Here is a 24,354-nt window from a genome sequence, read left to right on the forward strand (position 1 = left end):
CGTTTCCCGAACCAAGTCGTAAGGTTTAGCAGTGGTTTATCTAACCACAAGAGTAGTTCAACCAGTCGGATGGAAGAAAATAGTAAATCCGGAAACCGCAGCACATGCTGGGCATTTTTGTGGTGTTGTGCTGAAATCGCGGCAAATACCCTCGCAAGTACCAAATTCAAGACACGCGGCATCAAACATGGCCAATTTTCGAGGTTTACATTAAGTATATTTTATTCGTCTTTGCTCTGAATACTCCAATAAAAACCATAAGTTTCGTGGTTTGCGATCTCCGTGATTTATTAATTTCCCGCCAAACACTGCTAGGTCAAAAGTTGACCTCGGGTAATTATCTATTAAGTAACCGTTGGATTAAACCTGACCGGAAACCTAAACCCATCCCAATCCAAGGTTATTACCCACAGGGTTACCTCGGGTAGGAGGTGAGTGTAACCACAGCTATTATTTTTGTCTTTGACATTACTCCTCCCGCCATGGCGTCGGCTGAGAGTGTAACTGTTGCCATTTGTGTCGAGATTCTTGGGCAAGACTGAAGTTTCGACTCTTTATGTATCACGTCGGTTGCCTGCTAAGAACAAATTCGTCACCAAGGAGCGACTGGAGTCGCGCAGACCCGTCAAAACTTTTTTACTTTCGATGGGACGTAGAGTATTCGTGGGTCAAGAAATCACTCTCGTTCCTCTAATTTAAATGCCTGTTATTCAATACTCAAGATAGTGTATTTACCCTACAGTACTCGTCATCGGTTATTTTACTTTTACTTAGGAGAGTAGATTTACGTTACGATTGAGTAATGGAAAATTCCTAACAGTGGTAACGCTTTGTGACACTATGTAACGCAATATTCTACAAACGTATATTCACGCTATCTCGCTGCCATTAAAGATGGTTAAAGACGGGAGAAAAGCCGTAGAATTATCTAATTTACCTTCGACCTTGATAAGAAATTTGTTACAATCTTTTTGTCCCTATTTAAGTAACGCTCGCGATCCTTTGACCTCAGCCGTTTACCGCCACATGTCTGCGGGAGTCACACGAGCTCATGCGAGGACGTGTGCTAAGTAAACGTGACAAACTCGATTGGAGTTAAGAAAATTAATGGTCCGAAAAAAGGTGGTAAATCTCTTTGGTTTCGTTTTCATTCAGTTTTTCTGGAGTTTATGTGATCTTACGCGAGAAACGTTTAAGATTATTCAGCAAGGGCGCTTTTGTATCTGGATTGTCACGAAGCTATCTCATGTCGATACCTTTTGTATGGTCACGTTGTGTTTGCGCACGCAAACCAGAACACAGGGTACCCACACAAGAGGCGTGTCTGGTCGTTTGTTCGAAATATAAAGAAATGTATGGGAGAATATTGAAGAGTCGTAATATCGTAAACTTATATCAAGGAATAATTTGAATATATCAACAAAGTTGAAATGGTAAATTGGCTACCGTTACGATTATAAAAGCTGACGTTTCGAGCCTTAGCCCTTCGTCGGAGCGTTGACGAAGTACTAACGCTCGAAACGTCAGCTTTTATAAAGGTCGGCACACACGAGGGGACTAGTCCCTGCGACTAGTCCCAGCGACCAGTTTCATGCCACTAGTCCCTTCGTGTGATCTACACATTTCTGTGGTCGCAGGGACCAAATTTTGGTCCCTGCGACTGGTCGCAAGAATTCGAGACATCGGCTTCAAGACATCTGTATATGTTTACAAAACTAGAAATAGTTTTTTATTCTTCAGCTGTAGAAATTTAGAATTCAGGGAAAATTCATAGAAACTGCAATGTTTACAAATACGGGAAGTCACGCATCATACTGACCCGTGATTGACTTATTTACCGTTTAGTCACAGGGATTTGTCGCATGAAACAAATGTTTGTCCCTTCGTGTGAACTGTTTGTGCGACCAGTCCCTGCGACTAAACGGTAAATAAGCCAATCACGGGTCATTATGATGCGTGACTTCCGGTATTTGTAAACATTGCAGTTTCTATGAGTTTTCCCTGAATTCTAGATTTCTACAACTGAAGAATAAAAAACTATTTCTAGTTTTGTAAACATATACAGATGTGTTGGAAACATATCAAACTGTTTCCCCACTGCGATGGACATTTGTTTTTGTCGGTTCCAGCCTGGCGCGGCCGCTAACCCAGATGCCCTCCTAAGCAAATTTTCAAAATGGCGGACAAGCCAAAGAGAGAGATAAGAGAACCAAAGCGATACTGCAACGAATACTCAGCATACACCCCTGTTAAAAAGGTCATTTCACAGAGAAAAGATGCAAAATTGTATGATATTGACGTCACGGAGGTTGACAAACCCAACAAGAGACTAAAAATTCACTACATTGGCTACAGTACACGCTTCGATGAGTGGAGACCCTTCGGGGTTCTGTCCTCGTGTACCGGTTTACAAGAGCCAATACAAAAGACCAAACAATACACAATAGCTAACCGATAACTCCTAAACAAAGAAAGAACAATGGTAATTCCCTTGTGAACCGGTACACCAGGACAGAACCCCCTTTCGGGGACGGTGAAGCATCTGAATATTTTCCTTGGAAATTGTATAGATTAGTAGGCTGCAACAAAAATTTATTGGGCGACGTTTAGGGTAAAAACAGCAATCTAACCTGAAAAAAATGTATTTATTCTGACTATTTCGGAAAATAACTTTACAAATCTTACTTGTTTATCTCGTAAGTAAACGATGGTGAAGCGCTTTCCGAGCTACCCGATTCTTCTCCCACTGCTTTCACGCTAATAAAACAGGAAACGAGCAAAAGGAGGAAGGTGTGGCTGTTTTGACTAGCCATTTGACGAGGTTCAATCTGCTCCTTGTTCGACAATTTACATATCAAAACAAAGGAAATTTGTTCCTCTCTTTGATTTTGGCGGTACATTTTCAATTTGCGCTTGCGTAAGAGAGAAATCGCCCAAGACTCCTTGCTCGGTCTTGTTTTGACCACGAACGCCTTCTTAATTTTGACGGACCCGCTAGGGAAAAGGTGAAAATGACGAGGGAAAAACTTTACTTTGTAGTACGAAAATACACAAAATAGAAAGCCATGATATTATAGTTCAATATTTCGGTGGTACATTGTTAACTTTTTATACAGAGAGTCGGCAAGATGATATAACATCCAAAAATCGCACTCGATTTGCATTGAGTCTGCCTATGAAGTGGGCGTGGTCACGAAATTCAGTAAGAGACTATTTGTACCCTGTGAGTTTGATATGTTTTTGATGGAATTTTTACCTTATTTGACTCTGTTAAAAAATAAAAGCAAAAACGGAACACGTAAAAGCATGAATAATCCGACTGAATAAGTGTAGTTCATTTGCATTGATGTTTAATAGTGCTACAATAAAAAGTTAGCAAATTTTCATTGTTTTCGTGTAACGCCACAGACTAAGAAATATCTTTTGCCTCTTAATTTTCCTATGTTCTTGTGCAATTGAGTGCCCTCGTGTGAACGCCTTGAGGGACTAGTCCCTGCTACCGGTCCCTTCGTGTAAACCCTTCAAAGACTTGTCGCCGAGACTAGTCCCCTCGTGTGTACCGACCACAGAAACGACAATAATACACAGCAAGTGAGGTAGGTTTACATTTATTTTGAGCTTTATCATAGACATTCCTTGATATAAGTTTACGATATTACGACTCCTCAATATTCTCCCATACATTTCTTTATATTTCGAACAAACGACCAGACACGCCGCTTGTGTGGGCTCCCTGTGACCAGAAACGATGACATTTTTCGCCATTGTTGGAAGAAAAATGTATTTCGTGTACGATTGAAATGTAACCAAAACATTGAACCTGGGGAAATGTTCAAGTAAAAGGCGAATGGAATATGATTGTTCCTTGTAAATGAATGAAATAAATCTGCGGAAGTGCAAGTTTTTTTTACCTAGTTGGATGTGTAATGTTATTGCATCACATTTGCCGGATTAGTATTCTTTTGTTTAAATTTAAATTAGCCTTTCTGGCCTAGCTTGAGATAATGTTTCTTTTGTATTTTGTACTGGAGAACGAGGTCAGAAAGGCTAATTTAAATTTAAACAAAAAGAACATTAATCCGGTAGCCATTTATGAAAGTGGTCTATGGAGTTTAATATTTTAGAATAAGAGCACTCTTTCAAAGCAGCACTATGGGCAATAAACATAACATGCATTTAACAAGAATGTCGTGAATTTTATGTCCAGCTCTTTAAGTCTTCTTCTTCAAGCGCATCAAGGTCAAAAAGTTCCAGTTTCCTTATGGATCGAGTTCGGAGAGGGGTAATCTCGAAGGCTATCAAGTTCGTGGGTCCTATTTCATGGGTATAAAATGAAACCAGACAAAAGTTGCTCTTGCAAATATCGTTAAAACAGAATACAGGCACGGGCCGTAGGCGGTGCGCTAGAAATCTAATTTGTGCGAATTTATCTTGCATTTGAAGCTGTAACGAGGTAATTCTAAGTGTTTAACGGGAACGCAATTTTAATTTGTCATCGACTTTTCGTGATGTTATTTATGTAAACTTCAAATTTTAGCATGAATTTCACTAGGATTCTTCTCAACAGGTCAAATGCGTTAAGTCCGAATTCGAAGAAAAAACCCATGCGCTTTCTCAAACAACGCCCCAAGACAAGGTTTAACATTTTACTTATAGATTTTTTTTGCAACTTCAGAACTATGAATTGCACCAATGGTGTTGTATTGCCTTGCTAAAAACAACATAGAAGTGTTTTGTAGCGCAAGAATGCAAGTATTATAATTGAGCGGTCATGTATCGTGTTGTGTTCTTTTATGCCATGGGCAAACATTATTTTTATGTTCGCAAGTATTTGCCAACTGATTATGTAATAGCTGTTGCTCGTTATCAATGCATCTGTGGTCGCGAATAGAAAGATTCTCATATCTGCTCAAGCGAACATAATCTCCCTGATGTACATTTTGGACCAGCTTTCGAGACATGCCCCAAGGCAGCAATGCTATGAAGTCGAAATGAATATAAATGGCTTGCATGATGACAGCAGCAATGCTATGAAGTCGAAATGAATATAAATGGCTTGCATGATGACACTGAATTACGAGTCAGAGTGTCTGTGGAAGTGCAAATATTTATTTAGATATATATTGTGAGTTGCACGCTGTCGTCAGTATCTGGGTGAAATATAAAACGATGGGCTCGAAAGACTCAATGGTTTCAGCGCTTGAGGCAAATTGCCAGCTTAGAAGAATTAATCCGGTAATCTTAATTCGGAAGACAAACCCAAAACCCTTACTTCGCTATTAAAAACCAATCTGAATTTTTCACGCGAACTAGAATTTGTAAGTCACTCCCTTTTTAGCCGATCAGTAGAATATCAATCGCATATCGACATCACTGATTATCAAAAAGGAGAGCCAAGAAGGTGTGTTTGTCACGTTAATGTTTTCAAGCTCATTTCAACGCTTCGGATCTCTCGAGCGTCACAGTCAACGTTACGTAACACAACTGACGTCTACTTCACCGAGAAGCGGATTGTAAAATTTTCACGCGATACTTCACCGTGACTCAAACACGAATAAAATGAAACTCTCTTTGAAATCTCTTTTAAACTTAACCAACACACTCTCAATGAGGGATGCATACGGTTTAAGAAAGCCCTGATTTTGTCGATTAAGTTAAAGTCGAGGGTAACGTCAGTAGCCAGCCATTTCTTGACTTTTCGTTCCACCGCAACTTGAAGAGGACTTTCGCGTTCTTTAATCAACACATCACCTCATAAAAAGCCATTTTCTTTTATTTTTTAGAAAAATCTGCTACGTAATGAAAGAAGCTCGGAGATCTGGTGTTTAATGCATTATAAGTCCACGGGGAAATAACAAATTTGTCTAAGTGCACACGTTTTTACGTGAAATTCAATATCAGGTCAAAGTCATTCAAGTCGGACGAGCTTACAGGTTCAAAATCGATTTTGCAACCTTTATATGATGCGGATGATAAAAATTCAAATGTTTAATTTAAAAGGGCTGCTATTTTTTTGGAATGATGACATCGATAATGATGATAATGCTGTAGTAATGGTAATGAAAATATTTGTTTATCACCTCTGGTCTCCACTATGATAGTCAAAGTTTGAATTTGCGTTATACATTTTTTCTTTATTTTGCTCAAGGTACAAATCTATAGAAGTCACGAGATAAATATGCAAATTTTTGAAATTTTGGCTCTTTTTGAAGAATAAGGAATCAAAGAAAAAATACATCTTAAAATAAACAACCAAGTACTTAACTAAATAGATAACAAAGTTTTGTTTCATCCAAATTTATAAGGCAACTCTTAAGGTGATTTGCAAGTGAAGCCCAGTCTGCTGCTCACGAGAACAATTTATTTTTGGCTGTTTACCGTTTCCTGTAATGAATTATTTATTTGTCAGTCTTCGAAGTCACTTTACCCGTGCGATTCGCCGTCCGTCTCTGGGCTTTCTTCGATTCCTGAATTTACGGATCGATTGATGGGGTTTAGAAACGAAGCGTTGCAGTTTTTGAAAGAACCAATCACAGATCAAAACGTCAAGAGATGTGTCACTCACTCCTTTCTCACGCCCCCCACTTTCCCATTTCTAGCGAAGCTTCCTTCTTGAAGGGCGAGGGACGCTTTACGTAACTTTTGGGTGTAATTTGAGCATCACCGCATCGTCTTTCGCAGGAAATTTCAACAGGAAACTGTAGCCCCGCCGAAATCTCCACCAGTTTCTGAAAAACGCTTTGACAGGCTCAAAGAGCAAAGATTTGCATCCAAGAGGGCCAGTCTGAGCCGTTGTTGTTGTCGAACGAAGTGAGTAAGTGTGCAACGTGGAACTTGGCGCCCTGTTTGTTGATCCCTGGTAGACGAAAAACATGACGTTGGATGCTGAAGACCAAAAGCGCTTGAAGGTCGCTGACTGGATCATCATCGCGATCTATTTTATGGCTTGCATGATCGTGGGACTTTGGGTAAGTTATAAAAAAAAAATTGTAGTTCATTTAATTCGATCGGTTGTAAACCCACGCAAGGTTGTTTGTAACTTACGCTTTGCGCCTCCGTGCGTCAAAGTACGAGTGGACCGGAAGGATCTTTAACAAAGAATTTTAAAATCTACGGCAAATGTTATATTGTAGGAGACGATGTGTTTACCAGACTTTGTTACTATGAAAGGTGCTTTATCGAAAAAGACGAACTCCAGAATGCAGACACAGCCTGAACTCTAGATGTGGACAAAAGCATCGTACTCACCTTCTCAAATCCTATTTGCCATGGCCTCCAGAAACAAAAATTCTCATCAGCCATATGCCAGGGTTGTTTTAATATATTTTAAGTTTCGCTCTCCCAGCATTCTTAAAAATCGACAGGAAAAGTTTTAAAATACAATTGTCTGTTTTTGTAGACTTTGGTGTCTGGAACGTGGCCGTAATTTTATCCCCAAGTAGACTTAGGCGAAGCCGTGCTGCGATAAATGCGTGCAAAGATTTGCCTTTTTTGATCCTTTATTTAACTTTCGTATGAATACAACATGTGAACGCCGTCATCTTGCCAGTGTGTATATCGTGAGCTTCTCTCAGTAATATTTCGTGCTTCAACGCGATAGCAGTCTATAAATAAATGACACTAACAGCATTAATTTTACAAGATTGACAGGTTTTTGATAGAGCTCGGTTGATCTTTAACTTTTCTGCAACGGTGCACCGTTGCGCTCATTCGTTCCTAGCATCTTTGAAGTTATTTTTCCCGTGAAACGAACCCCAGTCATGGGTCCCTGATTCGGTTGTGTTGGAAACTGTGAGTCAATATTATTGAGGAAGGCAATTGTTTTATTTGTCATTATGTACAAAGCCTTGCTCATTGGTATGCAGAGTTCTGTGATTGTCAGTCATCTGAAATATGTGCCAGCTTGGTGTATGCAAATTGCAAACTCTTTGGAGTTCACAAGAACAATACATTTGTGTTTGTATTTTGTTGGCAAAATTTTTCATAACAGACTGTATTTGAAGTAATCAGAAAAGTCCCTCGGCAACATAGTACGTTAGAGTATGCTTTGCACCCTTTCTTGACCCCGTAACATACTAAGCTATATTTCAACCTTGGGAATGTTCACAACAATAATTATATTCTCATTGAAGGGAATAAATGTTTGGCTTTGTTTCTATAGTTTGGAAGGTTTTTACCTCTCAAAGTTATTGTTTTGACCTTTTGAAACCTCCACAATATAACTGTTCTTAAGAACATCTGGAGTTGTGTCTTGAAAGTGGAATCAGAAATATTTTGTTGATTTAAAACAGTTTTACCTGTCATCCATCATGCCACATTCTGAACATATTTTTTGTAATTAATTGGTCTAGATAACTTCAAAACTTTTTTCCTTTATGAAGAAATTGAGTGTTGCTGAATCAGACATCTTGCTAGAAATAACATGATTAGAAACTGTCACAATATTCATGTTTATGCATTATTGACCAAGTGTGAGGTTGAATATCAACTGCCGCTTTTAGGACTCCATCACCATTTATTTTCCTTTTTTTTTTTTTTTTTTTTTTTCAGTCTAAGTTCCGAAAACAGAGGGGCAGAGATGAAACTGCGGAAACATACTTTTTGGCCGGAAGATCCATGATGTGGTGGGCGGTAAGTTCTTTTGTAACCTTTTACATCCTACATGCATACAAACTCTTTATACTGTTTTCTACACTTTCCTAAGCAGGGTTCTTGGTAAAGTTTTTCAAAGGAGGTCAAAAATAAGAAATAGCAGATAACTCTGTTACCTTCCCCCGTGTTTGGGGTGTGTGGCGCATAGGCTCCCGTTGGGGTCTAGGTTTCTCAATAAATACAGGGCCTTTTCACTTGGCCGTGAGGAGAATGGAATGGAAAACATGTGGGAGGTCATTTCATGAGGTGACTGCGAGAGACGAATTTGGTCAAAAAAGCAGGATTTCTTTAACATATGGTGTATTTTCAAACTGGCAACATGTGATAGATATCTTTACAACATTGGTTGGAAGGAGAAAAGAGATATTTTTCCAAAAAATTTAAAAAATCGTTGGATAACTTCTGTAAATAATTATTTCAGTCCCGGGTCTCAGTGAAATAGCCGATAACATTTACTTGAATAGCGGGTAAAAATAACTGGTTACCGGCTCTTAACAAGAACCCTGCCCAAGGTGCTGGTAAGGAGAATTTTTTCAACAGTCAAGAACTTCTCTTGATAATGATCATTTGGCTTATTGTTATGGGCCCAGTTGTTCGAAAGCCATTTATTGTTAATCCAGGGTTAAATTTGAATCCGGGTTTCTATATTTCTCTGTTCAAAAGCTGTTTTGGGATAACTTTCCCAGTTCTTTATAGAGTACTATTCAATCATCAAATTGTAGAAAAATGGAACGAAACTGAATTTTCCTTCAAACCTTTCAGATCTGATATCAAATTTCACACTAACCCTGGGTTATCTTAACCAAGCTTTGAACAACTGCCCCATGGTCTTCATGATGTGTGGTATGGGTGTGTATTGTTGGGAGAAATTAGATGGCAGTCACTCATGTGTTTTAAGGGTCAAAAATAAAAAACGAGATAAGAAGCTGTACTCCTTTTCTTTTGTTCTCAACCACACTCAGGCTTAAAACATTTCTTTTGTAACTTTGATTGGCTGGTTAAACAAAGTAATTGACTGTGTTCTGTGGATGATACTTGGGACAAAATTGCAAGTTAGAATTTGTCAGGGAATCTAAGATTTCCTAAGATTTAATTTTTTTTTTTTTTTTTTTTATACCAGAGAGAAGGGCGGGGGGATTGGGTGTAAATTGTAAATTGTATAGTTATTAAGCTCTTAGAAAATGCTTTTATGTCAGTTTGCTTTCCGTCAAGATTGAGATCCTGATTTCTCAATTCTTGATGGTCTGAAACCCCATTCCATGTAATCAGAACTGAAGCTGGCTTTCTTTTCCTTTCTCCTCCAAACCATGTGATTATTTCCTGATTATTCCCAAAGTCCTCCCTATCCTTTTTATTGCTTAACCCTAAGATTTTATCCTTCAATGGTTTCTCAAAACCAATCCTGATTTAATTCCAAAAATGGCCTTGACACAATTTAATAAGATCTATATATTTTTTTTTTATCTTTTTAGAATTTAGAATTGACTGTTTTCCACCAACCCATTTTAAAAATGTTATTTTCATATTTGGATTGACATGCAATAGATATAAAACCAAGTACTTGTGCCTCCTTATAAATGCACTTTGATTTTATTACAGCTCTTTTCTTAGACTGAAATCCTGTTTCCCAATCGTATTCCAGGTTGGGCCCAGTCTTTTTGCCAGTAACATTGGTAGTGAGCACTTTGTTGGATTGGCTGGCTCTGGGGCTGCCACAGGGATTGGTGTTGTGTCGTATGAATGGCAGGTAGCTCTCAAATTAGTTTTGATTTGTCGTTCAGTGGTTAATGTTCAATTGCAGCTGTTTGTAGGAATTGTATTGTGTTTTCTGTGCTTGTAATGCTGCAGTAGTTGGCAGGGGCTTCATTAATGTTTTCTGCGGGAGGTCAACTGGTTTTCAGAGGTGGGCGAAACTCTTTGAACTGAACTTCTTTATAAGATAAACTTTACTCTAGACCGTCAAATCAGGTGGGCAAAACCGTCCTCACAACTGGTCAATTTGCCCGGTGCCTGGCCCTTAATGAAACCCCTGAGTTGGATATGGTTCTTCAACTGGAAATACATGTATTCATTTACATGTTAATGGGAAATAGTAAAATGGGTCTTACCTCTCACAGCTTAGGAAGCAGTTGACTTGGAGAAATTTTGTAAAATTCCTTGTGGCTGGGATATAATTTACATGGTCCCAATTAATAATCTCTAAAGTACAGACTGGATTGAGCTTTTGCTACCATCATGACAACAAAGAGTTGTGTTTACTTGTTTTGGAATGAGTAGGAACAAAGCAGCCTGTTCTAGAGAACTACAGTAAATTATGAGAAGTTGATGTTGTTGTTCTTTGGTGATATTATGCTCGTCCTTCACTGTGGCTTGTTTTCTAAATAATGCATAGCTGATATTGCTCCAAAAAAGGTCAGCTTGTTTTCCTAGATCGCAAGCAAGTTTATTTAATTTAGGCTTTGTGTGGGTGTTGGTGATGTTGTTGTGTTGTAATGATTTATGTAATTGGATGTTTGCTAAACAGAGCATGTCTTCTTTATTAAAAATTCACAACAGGAGATAATTTTCAAAGTTTGAATAAATTTGAAAATGTATAAACCATGATCAGTGAATTAACTCTGTAGTTATGTCCACTAGGGAAGGAAATGTAACTTGTTCCCCTTTGTAAATGAAATTTTGGCCATTTTAGTTATTTTCGTTAACTATTCTTGTGGGTTGTTTTCCAGTACAATATTAAAGATGGTACATGCATTTGAATGGGACAAAAAAAAAACTATTTTAACTGCAATTAAGAGAAAAACTTTTTGTGTTTCCCAAGGACTTATATATTTCCAAGCAGCATCAATCTCCATTGCAAGCAAATAAGCACTGCCATTAAGTGCAGTCTTCTGTCAAAATAAACATCTGATGAGTTTTTTAGTCAAAACACCCCAGAGCATGTTTTCCAATATCATAAGAAATGCTTTGGAAAAACAATAGTGCTTTGTTACAGAAGATTACAATCATTCAAGCTTGTCTTCACTGAATTGAGATAATAATTACTACAATCTCTGTTGATAAATAGGATCTCAAACAAAGCCTCTTGGTGTGAATATACTGTTCAGATTACGTAATAGTGACATGGCAGAAATGATGATGACGATAACTACATGGGAGGCTGTATTTTGCGTGATTTTCTTCTCTTTTGCTGATTCTTGTAAATTTTTCAATTATAGTCCAGCCAAACTGCATTTTGAACAGTCTTTCTGGATATTATGTAACTGTGAGTTGCCGCTGAAACAAGCTTAACTTGCTTAAGTGGCACATTAGTCAAGAGTTTATAAGACCTCATTAGATGCATGCAGTAGCTATCTAAAGATAGACACATCAAGATTGTGAAGCAAAGTACAATGCCTGTACTCTTACCCTCTTATGATTATAAGCCATACTTGTCTGACCTTCAACATAAATTCAATGCGGGGCATAAAATAGTGCCAAATGAAGGCGCCACTGTGGCCAAGGTTGAGAACTCAATGTCTTGAGTGTGCTGCTAGATTAGAGGCAGATAAAAGCTAGCCCTAAGGTTGTACAACTTCATGAAGGGTTTTGATTGTCTTTTAAGTACCGGACTGTATGTTGATTTAAATTTACTAGTCAAGTATAGTTCCAGTGTGTTCCTAGGGGATAACTTGAGCTTTCAATGAGAGCTGATAAGAAGCCAAAACTGTTGTCTGTCAGCTGCTTTTAGCTAGCTGCATTTGCCTCATTTCACCATCAGTACTTCCAAAAAAAAAAATGAATATTGTTACTATATATTGATGTACCATGAATAAATTTGTGTTGAGGCCATTTCCTAGCTGAGTGGAATTGAATGCATACTTGACCAAAAATAGATATGTGCATTTGTGAGTCAATTCTTTGTTAAAAATTTTCTGAAGGTTCATTTAAACTGAATAATTTATAGTGTTGCATGCATGTTACGTAACAGAACATTATGGTGTTTTTAACAATCTGGCCTGTTAAATCGAGTCTGGTATTTGCCATCTACTCTCAAACTTATTGACAGCCCTAATAGTTATATTTACTGTTAGGAATCAGAAGGAATGGGGAAGTAGGTAACTTTGATGGTGGGCCAATATCTTCATTCAGTTCTCTGCCAACTAATGGGACAGCAAGAAGGGTTAACTAAATTTCAAGCAGAAGTTGGCTTGCAGTCATTTACGTTACTGGTTGTAAAATTCTTGTCATTTGGTGTTTTTGGTCTCAAGTTAAAGTCAGATAAACATATGGAGTATTTTTTGGGAACAAAAACTCATTAATTTTAGGTCACATAATAGTGACTTAAAAATTTGAACTTAGAGTTCCGATTGGGTGACTATTTGCAAACTGATGGGCTGTTGTTCAAGGAACACACTTGTGAATTGGAAAAGTGTCCCTGAATATACATGTCCTTAAAGTGCTACTGAAACGTAATTTTCATATCCGAGATTTTCGCAATATAATAGAGTTTGAACGTTATTTGCAAACGCTGTGTACTTTTTTTGGGCCAACGCATAGCGGAAAGTGCATTTTTAACCATTCGAAGTTGACCGGCTGGGATCAAAATTGGCGGCCATCTTGGCGCGGCCAAAACAGCCATGTGACGTCACTGGTTGTGTACTTCTGTGAAAGAAGGGTAAAAGCATGGAGTGTGGCTTTCAGGTTGGGAAGCCGAAAAAGAGGATTTCGGGGAAAATGCCATCCTCGTCTTCTTCATTGGCGGCCGTATCGGCATCTTGGCTATCTGCGAGAGGTTCGCCTGGATAGGGAGCAAAATTCCCGACTGATACCGAGAACGAATCTCTACCAGTCTATTTAGTTAATCGGCAACTGACGAGATCCACAAGATTAGGATCGAAACCGCGGTCTTGCCTGACCATCTACAGAAAATTTCGAAAGACATAACGGCAGATAGGCTACTAAACGCCCCGGGCCAAAGCAATGCCATTCAGAGAATGAAGAAAACATGGAAGCCTCATACGACACCGCCACTGAAGATGATCTACTCGACAAGTCTGAGGATAACGAACAAATCCCTCAGTACCAAATGCTTAGCAGAACATGCCCAGAATCCCTACAATATAGGGCGAGGGCCAAAATAAGAGCAGACGAGGATTTCAAAAAATGAGATAAAGCAAATCCTTAACAACGCGGAGCAAGAAACAGTAAAGGCGATCATGTGCTTCTATGAACGTGAAATCGGTCGTTTAAATACCGAAATAAAGAAAACAAAACAAAACGAGCCAAAACGGCTGGAACACTGAACACTATGAACTGTAGTACGATCGAATCAGCGCGCGTGGCGCAAGCTGAAAGCAATCAAGAAACTTAACGATCGAGACAGTCAAAAAAATAGCTGTACATCTACAAAGGCGAAGGATTCGAAAAAGACGTAATCCCTGATGTGCGTACTCAGTGCCACACATAAAGCAAAGTCTCATGAAAAACTGGCATTTAATAGAAGCACAACCACTACTGAGCGAACTATACAAAAACCCACCGCTCGTATCTTACAAAAGAGGGCGGTCGCTCAAATACATACTCGCGAGGGCTAAACTTTGAATAGGCTACTCTAAACACACGCTGAGGAGTCGTGTAGGCCTGTCAACCCCATTTTACGGCACCATCTTCCTCTTCGCTACTGGAGACAACTTCGCTTCGTTCAGAAGAAGATTCACTTGACAAAACTTCAATATCTGCCATCTCCTTCGCCCACGAATACAAACAAACCGTGAGTGAAATAAACCACGCTATCGGAGTGAACACAACCAGTGACGTCATCAATCCATTTCGCTCGGTACCAGAGCCCGGACATGGTTTTGTCTAAAATTTTTGATTTGAACGGTTAAAAAAGATATCTTTCGCCTCTTTTTGGCCAAAGCAAATTATCTCATGATGATCAGCGTATTCAAAACTACAGGTTAGAGCAAAATTTTCAGATACGAAAATTTCGTTTCAGTAGCACTTTAAAACCTGTTACAGATACAAAGATTATCAAGGCAGGTTTTTTCTTTTTCAGTTGGAATCAGAATTTTCCTCTCGAAAAGTGAAATACCTTGATTAAAGGTGCATCATTGTATTGATTTCATGTTTATCACATACTGTTACATTTATAAGATTGTCAAATTTATTTGTTGTTGTTTACAGGCTTGCTGGGTTCTGCTCCTCCTTGGATGGGTTTTCCTGCCAATTTACCTGCGTTCAAGGGTAAGACTTCTTGCTAAAACATCTTAGAAAGAAGAGAACCACTTATTTAGCTTTGTTTTAAATTTGTTTCTTAAAATTGCATGGTGGTCTTTTTTGCAAGGTCCAACTGCTTTCCACCTCATGTCATTTGCTGATATATACTGGGATTAGCTTTGGAACAATTCAAGCCACTTTTCATTCTGACTTGACGCTAACCTTTAAACTCCCAAGATCTGATTGATAATTGTCTCTTCCAGCTGCAACACATGTTCTTCTAAAAAAGTTACTAGATCGATCAAAAGGTGCTAGATGAAGATAACAACTTCTACCTGATAAGTTTGAGTATTCTCATTACCTGTTTGCTGAATCGTGTATGGATATTATAGGGAGAAGTTACATATTAATCACTTCTGAGAGATAAAGGGTTAACTCACTCTCAATAACTGTGTGAAAGTGTAGTGTGATCGTCCAGGTGAGTTTGCTGTTGGTGGTGGTGATTGACATTTTGACAACCTGTGCGGAAGTCGTCATCAGAGTCAAGTGAATAGTTGTTGTCAGTAGAAAGTTCTTAGTCCCGTTCGTGTAAAATGATTGGTCAGTTTTGCTGTTTTGTTATTGGCTCTAAGACTCAAGTGGTGTAAGTCACTATCAATGTATTGCAAACAATCATTTTTGTCATGCAATGCTGTGTTTTTTACATTGACTGCAGGTGTTTACCATGCCTGAATTTCTGCAAAAAAGGTTTCAGAGCCAGTGGGTCAGAACCTATCTCACTGTGGTGGCTCTGATTTCATATGTGTTCACAAAGTTTTCGGTGAGTATGACTCGGGGTGAATAAATTGTTACAGAAGAATACAATCATTCAAGCTTAATTTCTACTTCACCTCTGAATAGGGATAATTACCACGTTCTCTGTAGATACATGTAACTCTAATCTCAAACAAAGTCTCGTAGGTGGAATATTGGGTCCAGATTATGTAAACACGACATGGCCGACAGGATGATGATGATAGAATGTGATATGTGTGTTTCATGCAGGGAATGTTTGTGTATTGCCTGTGCAGTGACTAGTGATGTCACCCTTTGATTCTGGAAGCAGTTTCCTATTGTACACTTGTATCTCCAAATTGAAAGCTGCTTAACCTAACAAATTTGCAACAACAAAAAAATCCATATCACAGAGTTTGGAGACCCTTAAAATAAGGAAAATGCTGAGAACCCCAATTCCGTCCGGCAAATTGGTCTCGGTGGGGATGTTGAAATATTCTGAATCCATTGTAGATTTTGAATAAAATGCTATACTTCACCCTAAGTTATGTTATGAATCAGTAATAATTGTTTTGTAGGTTGACATCTATGCTGGTAGTTTGTTCCTGTATGAAGCAATTGGCTGGAATATTTATATCTCTGCTGCTGTGACCTTGGCTATAACTGCTGTCTACACTGTCTTGGGTAAGCTAAAAACAGTTCCTAAAATAGTCCTATTTTAACAATTATTATTCCACGAGTGCACGTTGGATACGAGGTGATAGATAGCCAGTGAGGCAAATAGTGCCGAGTTGGCCATAATCATCTCATATCCAACAAATGCAAGGGTAATAATTGTTTTATTTAAAAAAAAAAAAAACGTCCCTTAGATATTGGACAAATCTTCTTGACTTTATTTTGTAAGAAGAAACCGAATGTTACAATGTACAGATATAAGATTATGGTATATTGGCTCGTATACCATAATGGCTGAACCAATAAAATGTCTTGAATTGCATTATCCAATGATCCAGTTTTTAATAAATACAAATATGGCTCATGCTGCGTGAGATGTGGCTCTCTCCACTAAGAAGTTTAATTGGGTCTTTGGTCTCAGTGAAAGGTCAGGGAAGCTGGATGAAATTCTGTGGGGTAACCCCCGGGATGGCTGACTTCCCATCCAGGGTGGGTTGGGGAGTGATACTCCTTCAGTTACTTCCTGCTAAGGAGACCTGGGGCCCATTAATTTTCTTGAAAGTCCCGGTAACTTAACAGGCCCGAAGCCATGACTTTATTTTTAAAATCAGAATTTAAAGGATATGAAAGCAGGTTCTGGCATCCAAACCAGTCCTTTTTGTTTCTTTAGCTGATAGATTTTGGGTATCATTTTCAAAACTTTTAAAATCCTCATCTTGAATGAAACTAGATCAGCTTTATGGGCCCATTCAAGTTACTAGGACGTTTGAGAAATGGGCCCCAGGCAAAACTCCAGTTGGTTGGGCTTGTGTACAGATGTATTACCTTACGTGCAGCTTGTTACATATAAAAATCTCCTTGGTTCCTTAAACTGTTAAGTGGAACTAAAGTTAACTCGTTACTGACATTCTCACTTTTGTCTGCAGGTGGTTTGACTGCTGTTATCTTCACAGATGTCCTCCAGTGTACCTTCATGATTTTGGGTGCCATTGTACTGGCAATATTAAGTGAGAGCACATGATTATGTACCGGTATTCATACTCATGCATATTCACTAATATGCATCTTGGTTCATGATACATTTCTTATACAATTCAGCTCAGAAATGAGCTGTCCTTGAATTGCAACAAGAAAATAAGGCCTGAACTTGAAGATCGCTGTCTTCTAACTTGACACTGAAGGGTAGAATATCTTTGCATTTTATTAAAGATTGCAGGTTCCTTCATGTGAACATGATTTCGTGAACTTATGCATTCACGAATATATATACCCCTAAAATTACAAAGGAGATGATAGCTACAGTCATAACTATCTACACTGTAACATCAGTTTGCATATTCTCCATACTGTTCTCTGTACTTTTCCTAAAGTGCTGACAAGGAGAATCTGTAGCAAAGTTCCTTGTTAAGCTCGTTTCCAAAAACGCAACACAAGCTCGATGTCGAATCTTAATCTGTCATCACTAGATGCCATCTTGGATTTAGGGAACCTTTCAAGTTGTATATGATCCATTCTTGTGTCCTCTTTGACTGTATCACCATGATTTTTGAGCAATTTACTCTATCTATTACAGTGACAGGGTGAAAATTTTTGTGTGTGTGTGTGTGTTATAATGGTCACCAACTTTTTGGAATTGGCTACCACTTAAAAATATTTAGGAGCCAAGTGCATGGCTGCCTGAAAAAAAAAAGTTAATTTTATGCCCTGTTTATTCTCTTGACCTTAACATTTGATTCAGGTGTGATATTGTAAAGAGGAATTAGACACTCTGGACACTCAGAGGTTGTTATCTTGATCTAGCACCAAACTTTGTAACTAATTTACAAGGAAGTGCTTTGCAGCCAGCGAGGAGAATTAACAATCGATCAGATCCTAGGAGTGAAAAGAGTAATAACATTTAGTGCTGATGGGGCTAATTGATGCTGACTTTTTTGCTATAATGATGTTTTTAAGGCTTTGTAAAAGTTGGAGGATACAATGGTCTTTGGGAAAAGTTTGGAAGTGCCCACGGGACTCCTTACACTCCTACTGTTGCACCAGTGACTATGGCAGTCAATATGACAAATGCCTCAATGCTGGGAAATATGACTACTGCGATGCCGTCCACTGAACCAGACCTGACCGGCTGCTTCAAATTGACACCTTACTGGGGAAACATGTTCCGTCCAATAGACGACCCTCACTATCCATGGCTTGGATTGTGGACTACTCTTCCTATTATGAGAGTCTGGTATTGGTGTACAGATCAGGTAAGTCAAGAAGGTAGTTTAGAGATTTTGCCCATGGCAAGTAGGCCCCTTACTTGTTTTGCCCATCTAACAAGGTTACCTCCACTCAAACCAATCAATTTAACTCATAACTGGTAACACCTGTCTCGGCCGGGTGTCAAGAGGTAATTAACTGGGTAATTGTGAAGAAGAGCTCCCCAAAAAACCTGTCGGCCGACAGTCGGCCGACAGACGACCAACTGTCGGCCGACTGTCGGCCGACTGTCGGCCGACAGTTGGTCGTCTGTCGGCCGACTGTCGGCCGACAGTCGGCCGACAGTTGGTCGTCTGTCGGCCGACAGGTTTTGCCTGAAATATAGGCTACCTGTCGGCCGCCAGTCGGCCGACAGTCGGCCGACTGTTGGTAATGTGTCGGTAACCTGTCGGTACCTTGTCGGTAGCTTGTCCGTGAAACGATCACACAATGTTAGGGATTCTAAGTTTGCCGTTACAAAAGCATATGGGTTTAAATTATTAATTTTTTAATTTGCGTTTGTCGCAGAGTGGCAAAACGAGGTATCGTGGTCGTTTTAGATCAAGAGTTTTTGGTCTGGTTTACCAGAAACGTTGAGTGATCCGATATTTCACTCGTAGAATCGTGCCTCGCTTGATACAACATCCAACATGTTTAATACGTTGACAATTGACTTTCAAGATTTGGTGGCTCCTAAAGGAGCCGTTTTGTGCGTGGTGAAATATACAAGATATTTCACTCGTAAAATCGTGCCGCGAACTTCATTGGCAACAGCTGCCGAGTTGGCAACAGTTGGCCGAGTTTTCGATTAAATTATCTTCCTATGCGATTCTTAGATTGTCTGGTGTGTTGTAAATTACGCAAGTGATATATCCTATACGCATCTGATAACATTTTGGAAGAAACGTTTCTTTACATACTACCAACTTTGCCGTCGATCGGTAAGTAGGTGAAGTCTGTCGAGTCATACATCACCATTACGGATTGTTATGTCACGTTAACTGTTCGTTTTTTACACAATTTTTCTTTTTTCTTAACCTGTCGGTAGACTGTCGGCCGCCTGTCGGTCAACTGTCGGCCGACAGTCGGCCGACAGTCGGCCGACAGGTTTTTTGGGGAGCTCTTCTTCACAATTACCATTAACTGAGTTTAGTATTTACTGTTAGTCAGTTTTAGCTTTTGAAATGGATAGCCTGTCAGCAGACCACTGAACAACCAAACAAATACTATGCTTCGCAACATCTTGGCAACATTGACATAGGGCTGCCATACTGGAGTTGTAAATTCTAGCCCAGGCCTTTGGCATTCATAAATGGGGTTTTGTTCTTTTTTCTGAAATTGCCTATACATCATCCAAATCATGTCTGGTCCACTATTGCTTGCATTGGAAGTTGGCCCAAAGAGTTAAATATTAGAAAAATATGGAACAAACAGATGTATTGAGTAAATATGAAAATACATAAAATATTAGTAATAATTTATGTATTTTCATATTTACTCAATACATCTGTTTGTACGTTTCATATTTTTCTAATATTTAACTCTTTGGGCCAGCTTCCAATGCAAGCAATAGTGGACCAGACATGATTTGGATGATGTTTTTTTTTCCAATATACAAATAAACACTGTTTTACAACAACGCCTATTCTACATAGTAGTTCTGGTCACTCCAACCATCTTGTAATAACTGACAATGAGAGGGGAAATGTTTCTATGAATGGTGAAATCACCTCACAAGGCTCATCCTGCCAGAGCTTATATCCCATAATGCAGTACTAGCTTGAAAATTATGTGTAGATCTGTTGTGGAAGTGTTAAGCCTGATCTACAATGGAAATTCTCCCTACAGTTATTACAACTGAATAGTGTATGAAGGTTAGGAGAATAAAGGAATTGAACATCTAAATCTAAATGTCTGATATGCAAAAGGAAATACAGCCCATCTTCAGCAGATATCCCACCCCAGGGGAGGACATCCATCACACAGTAATCTCATGTGTGGGAAATTGACATCTCCTACCCCAACCCTGCAGGAGACAGGGCCTACAGTTTTAATATGTATTCATCCTTATCCGAGAAGACTAGAATATCTATCCATTTCTTGATTTTATAGAAAGGTAGCAAACTTTCCTCAGTTATTTTAAGACCATGATTATTGGTCCGGCCAGGCCCCAAACCCTCGACCTCCCACACAACACAATCCGGCGTTGACTAACCAATTGAGCTAAAAAAGAAGCTCTTGATTGTTGAACAAATTCTCCTTGTAAGTTCTAGAAAATATTTACAGTGAACAGTATTTAGATTATACAACCTGCATTGAGTGGATGTTAGGGTTAGATGAAGTGCCATTTTTTTTATGTTTACTCTTATTACTTTTCCAGGAGCTTTGTGACTTTTTCAAGTGCACTAAATGGTGTCAAGGTATGGAAGCCTTTTTTTAGGGGATCTTATACCCTTAATGGCAGTGTTCCTCAATTCCAGAAGTTTTATCAATTTTTTGTTTTTGTTTTTGTCTTTGTGTCTGATCTTTTCTTTAGGAATCACTGGATATCATATCCACTAATGATGACAACACTCTAGGTTTTACTTTAGAACTTTATTCCAGATATATGGTTGCTGCCATTAGGTCTGTAAAATGTTTTTAGAAAACTTGGGTATAATTCTTCAAGGGGGTGGACTTTGGTGGTGAGGGGCAGGGGTGGGGAAGGTGATAAACATTTTTTCTTTGGGGTGGGCTGGGATAAGAGCATGGTCATGTTGTGAACAAGTGGATGGGGCTTTACCTCTCTGTCTGAAGCACCTTCAGAAAACAGAACTGTTGTATTGTTTTACCTCTGGAGTATTTTATTTTTGTACTGCTCTGCTGTCTAGTTACAAAGGGGAAAATTTGTAAACCAAGGCTAAAATGGTGGAACAGAGAGGTGAACTCACTTGAATAGTTTTAAATTACAATGCTTAGTGGTAGAATTGAATATGGAACCATCAATAGAGCTAAAATTTGGGACTTTGGGATCGCAAATGCAACACCCTAACTTTTGTAACTTGGTTATTCCATTTTTTTACAGTCCCAAGATGAACACTTTAACTTTCTAACGCATTTATTTCGTCCACTTCCTACCCTGTAGGAGATGCTTTTCCGTCGTACTTGTAAATTGGCAGAGTTTGAGAATGCAACAAAAGCACTGGAAAAAGCCAAACCTTAGAACCAAGAAGCGGTAAGATTCAGACAAACTTGTGTTTTGCACGTGATATACATTCCTTTGGTAGTTTTCCCCTTATTCTGTTGCTCGTGATTGAGTATTTGCCTTTAAACATGTAAGGAAGCACTTTTATTATCCAAATGTGATTCGTAGAGTTCAAATAACAAGCGAGACGAGTACAAATATTTGTACTCCTTAAATTTTCCGGAAATTCGCCCGCAATGAAATAACAATGTGGCGTGTTGGATAATAAATCTCTTATTTAACGTTTTGTTGTGTGTTATTGCTGATTATTTTTACTCGTTGTTTGTATTTTGACGAGCCCTACGGGCTCCTCAAAATATGGTACAACTCGTAAAAATACTCAGCGATACTACGCAACAAAACGTCCATTAAGATATATATATACTTGCAATAGACATTTATCACTTGAAGGTCATGTTGAGGTTCTGAAGAATCATGTCGAATGCAAGAATGGAAGATTACCAAATTGTTTTTGTGCATTTTCTATCATCAGCTTCAAAAAGCCAAAGAAGAAGCAGAGGAAGCATACAATTCAATTTCAGAAGCTGCAAAGAAAGAGGTAAATAACAATACCAGTAATAATGAGCAGTGTTTTTTATTTAACTGATCTTAATTTTTGTTGTTGTTGTTTTTTTAATGCAGATGATCCGTTACAACAGGCAAAGGGTGTTGAGCCTGCAAGCAAGTCTTATCCAGTACGCTGAATCGCGGTTAAAGAATGGACGAGATACGTACGCCATATTAGCCAAACTACTGAATGACATGAAAAAATCTGCGTAATTAAGAAGCATGAAGAAAATAGACGGCTCCATGAATTTAGGTGGCCAAAATTTATGGCTCACTTTCTGTATGACATTAGATTATTTCAATTTAATGCTGATAAGACAAAAATAATTCTTTAAAACGAGACCAGGGTGTTTCAGGCATTGGCCTGTTCCAGGCATTCAGTTGGTAAAATGGAGCGAAGATTGGGACTGAAAAGTGAAAAAGAGAGGGAGGCCTGGGTTGGGTTCATTAAGCGACTCGACCCAAACCTCCCTCGCTTTTTCACTCCTCTGCTTTAAGAGCGCTGTTTACTGTTATGCTTTATTTTACAAACTGATAATCCGGAACAGGTTATTCAGGCAGAAATTGGCCAGAAATGGTGACAAAAATGTGGCAATGACTAGGAAATTAATCAGCAAATATTTCGTAGCAGGTCTGAATTTCTTTACTTTGTTAAGGATACCAGCCTTGAATCAAGGCTCCAGAAGATTTATTAAATACTTTTCAAGGTGAATTTTTCACCTTTATGTTCTTTCATGCAGATCACATTAAAACTGAAAAGTAAATTTATTTCTCTACCTCCTCTTGTAAAAGGATATTTTTATTGATTCTAAATGAATGATTTTCAAATGTGCAATGTTTTCTATGTACTCTCGGACTGACTGACCCCATTAAAAAAAGAAAAAAATAGTTCTATTTCCAATCTTTTAAAAAGTGCCAATCAAAAATTGATTTCTTTTGTATTAGAAAGGCTAATAAAAGATATTGATTATAGCGGTGGAAAGTTTCTGTTGAAATAACTTTTTAATTACCCCTAAGGAGTAGAATAAAAGGTCTTTTGTTGACTTCCTCTGCGAAGATACCGGTTAACGTGACCTTTTATTCCGGTGAAAGACTGCGTTTTCCGTTTATAAATATTTGTTTTAACGTATAATGGGCCACTTACAATAATACTTGTCTTGTAGCTCTATCACGGGCACAGTGTTTCTTCCCCTCCGACTCAACGCAAGTCACCACCCCTGAATGTAGCGATGACTTAAAGGCAGTGTGACGTCGATGGACCTTTTAACTTTCGCCAACGAACAAAGCGCTCCTTCGAAAAAAAAAGAACTTGTCAAACATGTCAAACACTGCCGTAATGGGTTGGCTTGTCTTTGAAGCCCCAAAACAATGAAACTTCCTAAATGACCCTCCCACTCCTAACCCTATAACCTTACCCAACAAGTCAATCTTCTGCTGTTTTATTTCTGATGAGATCACGCGTAGATCAGGTGTAAAAATAGACACTGTGTCATCAGGTATGTTTCGCAATAATCTTTAGTGGCTTTCGGTTTGGTGCCCTGTTCACCTTCAAGAGGAGTCTTGCTTTTTTTCTGGAGAAATACATCGATGAAAAGCTTCAATAGCCCCTGAAATCCTCAAAGAGGTAAGACTAGATCATTCGTAATCTAGATTGAGAAGCAACTAAGTGTCTGTATACAACAAGACTATGGCTCAGTGTACGAACCATTAAGAGTTTTGTCACAAATCCATGCTCGTGTGCGCGAAGTGTTATACTTAACGGCTCTGTGAACGAATTTAGGCCTGCTCCATTTTAAACATTTACCAACAGATAAGTCGATTTTATTTGTAGAAAACAATTTAGGAATTTGTCCTTCATTCATTTCGCGAAGTATGTATATCTTAGACGTTTTGTTGTGTAGTATCGCTGATTATTTTTACTCGTTATTTGTAATTTGACTCGCCCTATGGGCTCGTCAAAATACGGCACAACTCGTAAAAATACTCGTCGATACTACACAACCAAATGTCTAGTAAGTTATTTA

The 24,354-nt window shown here is 38.7% G+C and overlaps 2 protein-coding genes across 5 annotated transcripts in view; one reads left to right on the forward strand and one right to left on the reverse strand.

Moving 5' to 3' along the window:
- LOC148731310 (hemicentin-1-like) overlaps positions 1-24,354 on the reverse strand; it is a 311,654-nt gene that overhangs the window by 205,325 nt on the left and 81,975 nt on the right. The gene's annotated exons all lie outside the window — the stretch shown is intronic.
- Positions 4,332-23,302, forward strand: LOC148731324 (sodium/mannose cotransporter SLC5A10-like). Of its 4 annotated transcripts, none has more exons than XM_088762281.1 (13): positions 4,332-4,453; positions 6,682-6,968; positions 8,551-8,631; positions 10,295-10,399; positions 14,818-14,877; positions 15,566-15,670; positions 16,203-16,308; positions 17,226-17,306; positions 18,253-18,548; positions 20,921-20,960; positions 21,665-21,754; positions 22,257-22,322; positions 22,406-23,302. In XM_088762281.1, the coding sequence occupies exons 2-11, from the start codon at positions 6,873-6,875 to the stop codon at positions 21,688-21,690; spliced, it is 996 nt and encodes a 331-aa protein (XP_088618407.1). In that variant the 5' UTR covers positions 4,332-4,453; positions 6,682-6,872; the 3' UTR covers positions 21,691-21,754; positions 22,257-22,322; positions 22,406-23,302. The 4 variants fall into 4 exon arrangements, with proteins under 4 accessions (XP_088618407.1, XP_088618408.1, XP_088618406.1 ...); XM_088762282.1 differs by having other exon boundaries at positions 4,383-4,398; XM_088762280.1 differs by lacking the exon at positions 4,332-4,453 and having other exon boundaries at positions 6,255-6,968; positions 21,077-21,754.

The sequence above is a fragment of the Stylophora pistillata genome, chromosome 5 (assembly GCF_964205215.1).
Source record: "Stylophora pistillata chromosome 5, jaStyPist1.2, whole genome shotgun sequence".
Taxonomy (NCBI): Eukaryota; Metazoa; Cnidaria; class Anthozoa; order Scleractinia; family Pocilloporidae; genus Stylophora; species Stylophora pistillata.